Source organism: Mchenga conophoros, linkage group LG4, assembly GCF_057382185.1.
Source record: "Mchenga conophoros isolate Kocher_MC1m ecotype Shallow Benthic linkage group LG4, M_conophoros_male_GT1.1, whole genome shotgun sequence".
Classification (NCBI taxonomy): domain Eukaryota; kingdom Metazoa; phylum Chordata; class Actinopteri; order Cichliformes; family Cichlidae; genus Mchenga; species Mchenga conophoros.
Genome location: NC_140529.1, coordinates 8,739,292 through 8,749,487, shown reverse-complemented (window position 1 = coordinate 8,749,487; position 10,196 = coordinate 8,739,292). Strand labels below are relative to the sequence as shown.

The window sequence follows — 10,196 nt, the reverse complement described above, 5'->3', positions numbered from 1 at the left end:
CTTTTCCATATGGGAGAAGATGAGAAAGAATTGAGAAAATGGACAGAGACAAAAAACAAAAAGAAAACTCTTCTGTAGTGCATTTAATGTTTACTTGATGAAGAACAGTGTACACATACTGGTCCCGCTCTCTTATCTACCTTGTTTTTCTTAATGGAGCTGGTTTTAATAGTTGTGAATGCACGAGCGTAAAATGCATTCACAACTATTCAGTTGTATTCATAGTCTGTATGCGTTACTAATATTCTGCTTAACATACAGACTCCTGTGGTTCACTCGGTGTAAGCGGGGCCTATTATTTCTAATATTATTATTGTGCTCTGTTCCAGGAAAGCCTGTTTTAAGTAAATAAAGTACAGTTTATCGTGTGTGTGTGAGAGATCCATAGTCTGGGTAGTGCAAGGGCAGCAAGTTTAATCTGGTCCCGTCTCTCCACTGCAATCCTGCAGTGTTATTTATTCTTTATCTGAATGTGGGAAGGCTGCTTTCTGACTCAGATGTAGTAGGCGTTAAGATGATCACGAGGCTGATGGAGTCAGCAAAAACCTCCTCTCACGTAGCTCTGGATGACAAGGGGAAAGAGTAAAAATACATGGGATTTGTTATTCTAAATATTAGCATCAGGCTCAAAAACAATCCTTGTGATTCAAATTGTTATTTTGTCCTGTTACTTTTGAGATTCTGAAAATGGAGTACATACGAAAAAGATGTGTCCCTTCTTATTTCCAATAATGACAGACAAGTTGATGGATTAGGCCAACAAGAGTCTGCATGGATTGATGTTTGCAGACATAGTGATCTGTAGTGAGAACAGAAGGCGGACGGAAGAGAACCTGGAGAGGTGGAAGCATGCTCTGGAAAGAAGAGGAGTAGACTGATTAAGGTGGATGACTTTAAATACCTGGGGTCAACCACCCAAAGCAACGAACAGTGCACGAGACAGGCGAAGAAGAGATTGCAGAATGTATGGAGACAGGTTTACAAGACTGTTGAGAGACCTGCTATGATGGTTTGAAGATGGTGACACTGACATAAAGACTGCAGGCAAAGGTGAAGTTGGTAGGATTTTCATTGGGACAAGATTAGAAATGAGTACATGAGAGAAAAGGGAAGATTGCAGAAAGGTTCATGGATGTAGAGGAGGACATGAGGAGGGCTGGTGTGACAGAAGAGAGGGAGGCTAGGGATAGGGTGAGATGGAGTCCGATGATCCACTGCAGATGTGCACTGATGACGAGATGTAGTTACATTTCTCAGGAGATGCATGTCAGGTTACATTTTTGGTATAAGGTTTCAGCAGGGTTTGCTGTTACAATGTACTTGGAATGGGAATAGTGTATATCACGATGATGGATTATCTCAATTTAATTCTGAATATTTACAAAACAAAAATCTTAAATTGAAAGAAGTCGAAGTTGAGCTTTAAAGCAGTCAAGCATCTTCTCAAATCATTTCACTAACACAAAGTCAAAGTAGGTCAAATTCATCCTGAAACCAGGTCCGAATGAAGTATGTTGAGAAAAAAACAAATCTAGACAAATGTCTGAAGATCTGTGTTAGACATCAAGTCTGAACCAAAGCCATGTCTCTAGTCTTCCTGTCACATAAGGGACCTAGTTCAAGTCAATCTTTGAAGTTGCTTAAGGTGATTCACATCGCTCAACTGCAAACCTTGTAATCCTTTTCAGCTGTGAGTGATCAAAGATTGGAACAGTAATAAGATCCAAACAATCTGGAGTAGAGAATCCGTTTATTAATACAACCCTACCTGGGTTCACAGTAGGAAATAAATAGCTCTACATCCATCAACCCTTTCTTCATTTTACACTGAACTGTCTATGCAAGTAAAGCAGCTGAGGTCATTCTGTGACTGAAGACTGAAGAGTGGCGGTGATGTGCTGGAGTCCCTTTGCAGGTTCAATAAACTCTTTTCTGCACATCCGACTGAAGCAAATTCAGGGAGTCAGTGTTGTGAGTGAAAACGGTAAACTACATTTCCACGTGGCAGAGAAGCAGCAGCTGGAGTTTCAGTTTGTGATAGAATAACTAATAAGTTAGAGCCAACCTAAACATGTATATTCTTCCGGCAGGACCACATAAACTCTATTTTATTTTACAATCATCTTTTGACCAGTCCGCAGCTTTACAGTTCAGAGATTGCTTGACTTGAGAGCATCTAACAGTGTCTTAAGGGCAGTATCACTACATGTTTAATACACAAATACCCCATTATTGTCCCTTTTCTATGTATCTGTACGTGTAGAGCGGATGCAGGGAGGGGGGCATACCCCTGCTTCTAAAATTAAAGTGATGTACACACCAACAAATCAATCATTGTCATCTAATAATATCAATTATAACATTCGGAGCTTTGTAAAACAGCTGTTGAACAATGTTTAAACTCTTGTGCAGAGCCACGCATAATTCCATCTATGAGCCCACAGGGTTGACCACAAGCCACAAAGTGTATTTATATGAGAAATTAGACATTTAGGGCATTCTCATTAACCTAATCATTTTAAACTTGAAAAATCTGGTTGTTGTCCGTGTGATGTGTCATAAGGATAAATTAGTAGGAGTGACATTGTTTTATGTATTAGCTTTTGTAGTGTCTTCCTGCGTCCTTTACGACATCATGAAATGAGTGGAAGTCACAGTGTTAAAGAAGGACTGCTCAATCCACCACATCATGAAACATCAGTCACAGTAGAAATACAGATGAACCACCCCAGGATAAGTTAGACAAACAAAACACACACGCACATACACACAACCGTCCCAGCACTTTATCCATGAAGCATTAAGTGAATCACACCGTGGTGATAATCAACACCGTCTCCTCCAGTCTAGTCGTTTTCGATCTGTCAAAAAAGACGGTCTTCATTTCCCTGCTGCTCCTCGATGTTGGTCAGTCGGTTTTGAAGGCCAGCGTTGTGTGATTGTGGAGAGTTGAGGTAGTAGGAAGAGCTGTTGGTGGGGATGTTTCTGCGTGAAAGAAGTAGAGCTAGAAGAAAAGAGAGGAGATTGAGTATCTGGTTCAATGTAAAGGTGTCCTTCCATACATCTGAGATCCACGCAGCTCACCGACCTTACAGCCAACTGCCAGCAGTGTGTGCAAAACCACTATGGTCACTACTGTAGCCACCGCCGTCACCTTGGTGTCATCACGGACAACGGGCCAGAAGGTGAGGACCAGGACTGAGCCTGAGATCACCATGGCAATTAGGATCAGCATCCAGTGCAGCCAGTCATATGGTATTATCCACAAAACCTGAAGGTGACAGGGTGACCTTTTATTCAGCTAATTATTGTTTCTGCTTTGGTTTTTGTTGAAATTTACCAAAGTTTGACCTTTCCTTTTGGCAGTGGCCTGGGCCACAGCTGCCAATCAAAACCTTAAATGAATTATTCAGACAGAACATGTTATTCTTCAAAAATACTCAAAACATTGGGCAGAACAGACCTCTGCACTCATTCAAATGAAGAACCACAGGTGAGTTTTAACATTACGGCAAGTTACATAGAGAATGACATCAGAGGTTTCCGAAAATGTGAGCTATATTATACATGTATATCATGTATCATGGGTGAGATCATTTATACAACTTATTAAACCTGTAAACACCACAGATGTACTCACAGAGGTGGGGATATAGATAAAGAGCGAGTAGCCGTAAACACACACAGTCTCCAGGAAAGAATAGCCTCCAATCTGCCTCTCGGCCCCTTGCCTCCAGGTCAAAAAACCCCACAGCCCGATCGGCACCAGCCAGGCATACATAAAGATCACTACTGCAGCAATTGTCACTAAAGGCAGAGAAACAAGACAGAGCTATGCAGATCCAGTGTGCTACAGTGACACAGAGTCAAACTGAGACCGTGTGCAGCACTAACCTCTGTGGAACTGTGGTCTGTAGTGGAAGGTGGGGTTTTTCTGCTCAGCAAGGAAGGTGGACAGGTTCCCACTAATCACCACAGAAAACACCAGTGTGACACAAATCCAGAAGGGACCTGCACAAACGCACACTTATATGAGTGCATTCATCTTCTAATTCATCAATGTCAAAAAATTGATGGACACTTTGTTGATCCTTTGAACCTATGGGCAACAAACAGTTAAAGCTGGAATGACAATAAGTGACACCTGAACAGCTTTTTAACATGTATCAGAAATGCCTGAATCACATGAATTAACTGATACATTCAATAAGATAATAAAGACCATGAGACATTAAACACGTTTAGGATTAAAAAGAGGCTTACCTTGGTGCAAACCAACAGTAATCTGGCCCTTAATCTCCTACCTACCCACCTACGACTCATCTTCAGGCATAGCTAGAATCTAATTTCCCCTACCAAAAATCTACTTACATGCCCCCCATAAGACAAGGCACAGTGCAAAATATGTTCTTCCTGTAATACAGTTTAATAATTAAATGTGTCTTCTTCCACTTACCATACAGATCTGGGTTACTCCTAAGGTAGTATTTGATGAAGTTTCTCCCAGGCTGTGGCATCACTGACCCCTTCACTCTGTCCAGCACCTGCATCATGATAGGGTCAAACAAAAGAAACACGTAACTTCAAACTGACTGACAAAGACTTTATGTGTAGACAAAGTGTCAGGTAGATGTCAGGCATACCTGCATTGTGTCCACATCAAAGAAAGACTGATAATACTCAAAGGTCCAGAAGCCACCACTTGGTTTCTGCCCTCCTAACAGCTGGAAGCACAGATGTCTATCAGCTGATATGCACTCAAAGTAGAAACTCAAACTTTATTCGTGGTCCACACAACTTTTTTACCTCTGAACTCTCTTGCTGACCCTCCTCGTCCTCAGATAGGTCCAGCTTTACATCTTCTCCTGCTGATGCTGTTGTGTTGGGGGTGTTTGAGCCCGACATACTGAGTGTGGAGGCTCCAGGGTCTGCCGATAGCAGCTCTGCTGCTTCTTCAAACTCTATGGACGCACATGGGCAAAAGGCAGTCCGGTAAGCGCAGTTCTTCTGATCAGCACTCCCACAGGGACTAAATTCCCATAGATTTCATGTTAAAATGTCAAACTTGAGAGGATTTAAAAGCATATTTACAAACTGTTACTGAAAAAGCGATCTCAGTTTCTGTCTATGGTTTCCTAATTGATGTCACTGAACCGGACCGGTCCTGTTTTAATGATATTATCTGACAAAGAACACAACTTCCTGCAAGAAGCTTCCATACCTTGTTTCATTTTATTCAACAGCAGTGTTGTGCTGCTTTAGATTACATAGTGTTGGTATCAGCCTGCCTCACAGAGAGACAGACTTTCTGTTAAAGGTTTTTAAAACACACACTTTATTGAATAAGACTAGAAAACAAGCAGTAAGAGAAGTTACCAACACACCATGAAGGTGTTTCAATAGCCATGCTAGCATGCCGTTTAGTAGGTCAGAGAAAAGACTTAGTATTTGACACAGAATACACTGGAACTCACTGTGTGTCATAAATCAGCAGGATGTTCAATACATCCATGCATATTATGCAAATGAAAACAAGCATAATTTTCCTGCAATCTGACCCATAATCGCCCGTGCAATCTACACAATGTTACATGAAAGTAAAAGAAATTACAAGGAAGCAGGAAGAGCATCTTTACATACGACTGCGATAGCAGAGTATGGCAAGCAGATGTCGCTATTTGTCCTTTAGTAGATGGTTTGCAATCAACAATATTTTTTTTCAACGTTTTCAGGGCGATTTCGTGATTCAGAGTACTGTACTATGTGCTCTGCATGGTCACTGCAGTATAAACCCTTTTACAGCCAATTAAAACCCCTAGGTAAGGGGAGAGTCCAGTTTTCTGATTCACGTGGACACGACAGCTTGGTTTCTGCGTAAAACAGATCTCCCAACTACCTACCTGGAACTAACACGTGACACAAAGAAACCCAGGCAGAACAAAACAAGCAGAAATTTACAACCTATATCTCCTTTAAAGATTCTGTCACATTTACCTTGAAACTGTAGGTTGTTTGGACTAGCCATGTCTCCAATGGACAACCAGTAACTTCATGCAAGAGCTGAGAGAAAAATGAACGTTAGTAAAGAAATGCTATGTCGAACATCTGTTAGTTCACCGACAAGAGAACCACTTGAAGTTTACAGTTAATGTATAATATAAAAATATTCAATTTTGACGCTTTAAAATCCGATAAGAACAGGTGAAACGTACCAAAATGTAATAACCAGAGAGGTGAAATATGTCTTGGCAGTCTGTCCTCGCTGCTCAGCAGGACCTTGCTGCTGATAATGATGATATTGAATGGCGTAATATCAACCACTCAGCAGAGACAGCGAATCCTACGACTAGCTAATATTTAAATTGTAAATAAAGCTAAGGTTAATATATTACAACAGCGTCTGTGCGGACTTAATAAAATGCTAGACATTAATAACATTACAATGCTAACACCTGTCTTTCACAGCCTTACAGGTCCTGCTGATACTGGAGTCATTTTAACACAGCTTCCGGTACACGTCACCGCGTAAACAAAGCTGTCACGTGGAAGCGCTCTTCAAAATAACTTTATTTGAAAGGTTCTAACGTTACAAAAAACACAAGAGAGTGCAGGCACGGTGGAGCGGATGGAGATGAGTGTCAGGGGTGATTTGTGACAGGAGGATAGCAACAAGAACGAAAGGAAGGGTTCACGCAAGGGAGTGAGACCCTCTATCGTGTCTAGTGGAGCTGTCGGCGGTCAGAAGTGAACATGGTAAGATTTCTGAGCAGTTTGGAGACCAAGTAAGAGAAGCAAGGTTGAGAAGAGTTTGATAGGGTGGATAATATATCGGACAAAGGATGCTGAAGGTGGAGCTGCCAGGCAAAAAGAAGGTGTAAGTGTAGTGAGGGAGGACATAAAGGGGGTTGGTGAGACAGACGAGCATGCAAGGGATTGGGGGAGATGGAAGCAGATGATCTATTGTGATGACCCGTAAAGGGACCAGCTGGAAGATAAAGAAGTAGTAGTAATAGCAGTAGTAAAAGCATTAAAAGTATTGAAAATAAGAAATAAATGGCAGCAAAGATGGGCCACAGGGGCAAACTAAAGCCATTCATAGACTATACAGGGAAAATGTACCAAAGCAAGACAATAAGAAAAGGGAAAAATAATCAACTGATGATCAACTGCATGTGCATATCAGGGAAATATAATTTGCTCAGTGCCAAAGGGAAAGGGGAACAGGAAAGCTGTTAAATAGCTTTCCTATTTAACAGGAAAGCTAGATCATTTCTCTAGCTTTCCTGTTAAATAGGAAAGCTAGAGAAATGATCAAACTAAAACACAGAAACAAGGGGGTGTAGAAGTTATTGGCAGTTATTGGAAAGAATTATTAATGGTGGGACAGCAGCATTTTTGAGTTATAAAGAGAGACAGAAATTGTAAGCAGAGATGAAATGTAATTTATGGTAGCAGGGTGTGTATTTGTAGGCTAATTCTTTCTGGAGTCTCGCACCACCACTCCAGCCCAGTAGATGGCGGTAATAAACCTTTTTGTTAGCTGTCAACCAACAAAAAAGAAGTAGCTGCCATTTTGACTTCATGTGAGGTCCCTGTCACTAGTTAAAATGTCAATTCTGCATGAAGGTTAAGAGTCTTTAGTGCAGAAGAGTCGTTAAAATGGCCTCGTTTCGTGTAGCGAGGATGATGTTCAGCTCTGCGGCGGAAGCAGCGGCGCCTCCGGGCACAGCGAGCCGCTGGGAGCGGCTGAAAAACAGCAAAGTAGGTGAGGAACTGAGGCACGGGTTAGCCACGTTAGCTGGTTAGCAAGGGGGTTAACGGCCAGCTCAGTGGTAAACATAGCTTATTATAACGGAAACAGTCCCAGTAATTTTAATTGCTTAAATGACCATTTTAAACGCATTATTCTGCTAGTCTTTGTGCATGTTGGTTGCATGACAAAAACGGTGATACAGTATAGAGTTTTTTAATCCTCCTAACAACTATATGCCGCTGAATTGGGTTGTTGGTGTGATAACGTCATAAATAGATGGTGATTAGGTCACCTGACTCCTCTCACCTCCTGCAGCCGGCCAGTGTTTTTTTTTTTTTTTTTGTCATGAGGAGAGGTGGTTTACATCCAGGCTTAGTTTTTCGTCCTCTGCTCCCTACAGGTGTGTGGTGTCGCAGCCTGCTCTCTGACTACAAAGAAGCGTGCAGAGAGGCGGTAGTTGGCGCCTGGGAGAGACCACTCCGAACATCAGTGTATGTGACGCTGTTGGGCGGTGCCTGGGCCTGCTTCTACACCAAACCTGACCGCTTGTCCTTCGACGACGCCCTGCTGAAACGTTCCAACCAGCTGGGACTGCTGTCCCCTTGGATCCGCAGCGGCATCTCTGATGTCCATGTACAGAGTCTGGTGAAGCTCCGTAATGAGGGCCGCCTCCGCCATGCCAGCCTGGGTCTTCTGTCTGTGGTGTACTACGCTGACTACGACCCGGACGCCATGCTGTATGAAGCCCAGTGCTCTAACTTGTCAGTACCCTGGAGGGAGATCCCTCAGCGGGTGTTGGACATTGGCTTTGCTGGCAACTGGTGGATCCTTAGCTCAAAGATGAAGGACTATGACGTGAACGAGGATGAATTCAAGCAATTGCCGGTGCACATGCAGGTAACGTCAACACCCAGCGTCAAGGAGGTGGAAAGGAATGAGAAGTTGCACAGAGATTCGTGGTTACCAGTGAGCGTGGAGGACAAGGGAGACAAAAACTAAAGTGGTAGACAGACAGAAAGAAAAGTGAAGAGGAGCAGCCTCGCACTCACACAGCGGGACAGAAGCCTGACTGTGTACACACACACACACACTCACACCAATCTCAGCTGACCAAATGATGATTCTGCCGCTGAGACAGAGGAAACATCAAAGTAAAAGGAAACGCTTAAATTCCTTCTGACATGTTTTTGTTTTCTTACAGAAAATGTTGTATATAATTTATACTGTGAACCATGTGACAACGAGTCTGTCAGTTATTTACAGATGTTAAGGTGTAACATGAGATTTGCATTTGATCTGGATGTGACGCACTGATATGAACTCTGGGTGATTATTAAAGATCTGTCATCACTAATCAGACTGACATGGCTGTTGTGGATTTTGTGTGTGACTGTAGAGTTTTTGAAAGCACAAATGCTATTGTTGTATTTAATTATAACAAAGATAAAGGAAAAGAACTGCACTGCTGCAAATACAACCTTTTCTTACATCTAGTTGCAGTAAAACTTGAGAATGGTAGTTTTGAAACGTAACCATAACTGCTAATGACCAGAGGTGATAATAGATTCCCACTGAACAAAACTTTTATTGCAAAATCCTCAAGTCTGAAAAGTATTTTGTAGCAAAAAAGTGGAGGTAAAACTGCAACGCTGCGATGTAGTGAGGAGGTACAGAGCTGCATAATTTGGAAATACAATGAACAGAGTGTACAATTGGCTGTACACTCTGAACAAAACATGAAAATTGAGATAAAATGAAGCTTATGTGCTTATAAACGATTATTAGTCACACTATTAATATAAAAAAAAATGACTAGTATTTCTTCTCAGCTACCTGGTTATCCACACATAACCAAGCAATGTAGAGAGAAAAACGATTAAAACAAAAGGGGAAAAAACCCTGCAAAACTCCAGTGAATCTGAAGTCTTGGTGAGGTCTGTGGAACCTACAGTTAGGTCCAGAGGTGTTGGTAATTTGGTCTCTGTGCAGTGGATTTAAATCAAACTAAGAAGATGTGATTAAGGTGATTCAAATGTAATTCAAGGGGTTTAACATAAATATGAAGTTAACTATTTGGGAATTACAGACCCTTTTGTTCTTGCTTAACATCAATTGGAAGAAATAACAAATGCATTTGAATATAAGGCTTGTTTTTAATACTTGACTGAAAATACTTTCCTCTTAATGAGAACCTGTGAACATCGTTAAATTCATCAGTCCCCTTATGAACTTGTCGCTCAGTTTTTTCCAGTTCTTATGTAATTTAGCAAACCCTGGTCTCTCCCTGTTTGCACTTCTTCACTTCTGTTCCAGTGAGACCGTTTCTGTTGAGATCTTGGTGAAGAGTAAATTGTGGATCTTTGCTGGATTTTTCTTCACTCCTGTTTCTTAAGAACATGCCTTTCAGATACTTTTCACCTGCTATAGATAGTATTTAATCCTC

At 41.6% G+C, this 10,196-nt stretch overlaps 2 protein-coding genes across 3 annotated transcripts; one reads left to right on the top strand and one right to left on the bottom strand.

Annotated features, from left to right (window-relative positions):
• Positions 1-1,733: 1,733 nt before the first annotated feature.
• Positions 1,734-8,208, bottom strand: yipf2 (Yip1 domain family, member 2). 2 transcript variants are annotated; one of them, XM_085270215.1, is made up of 9 exons: positions 8,060-8,208; positions 5,995-6,060; positions 4,807-4,961; positions 4,644-4,724; positions 4,457-4,544; positions 3,895-4,011; positions 3,641-3,807; positions 3,089-3,271; positions 1,734-3,004 (listed from the first exon to the last, which is right to left on the bottom strand). In XM_085270215.1, exons 2-9 carry the CDS (start codon positions 6,023-6,025, stop codon positions 2,909-2,911), a joined length of 918 nt encoding a protein of 305 aa, XP_085126341.1. In that variant the 5' UTR covers positions 6,026-6,060; positions 8,060-8,208; the 3' UTR covers positions 1,734-2,908. The 2 variants fall into 2 exon arrangements, with proteins under 2 accessions (XP_085126341.1, XP_085126340.1); XM_085270214.1 differs by lacking the exon at positions 8,060-8,208 and adding an exon at positions 6,213-6,512.
• Positions 7,574-9,112, top strand: timm29 (translocase of inner mitochondrial membrane 29). The gene is made up of 2 exons (XM_085270216.1): positions 7,574-7,765; positions 8,154-9,112. The coding sequence occupies exons 1-2, from the start codon at positions 7,660-7,662 to the stop codon at positions 8,750-8,752; spliced, it is 705 nt and encodes a 234-aa protein (XP_085126342.1). The 5' UTR covers positions 7,574-7,659; the 3' UTR covers positions 8,753-9,112.
• The last annotated feature ends 1,084 nt before the right edge of the window (positions 9,113-10,196 follow it).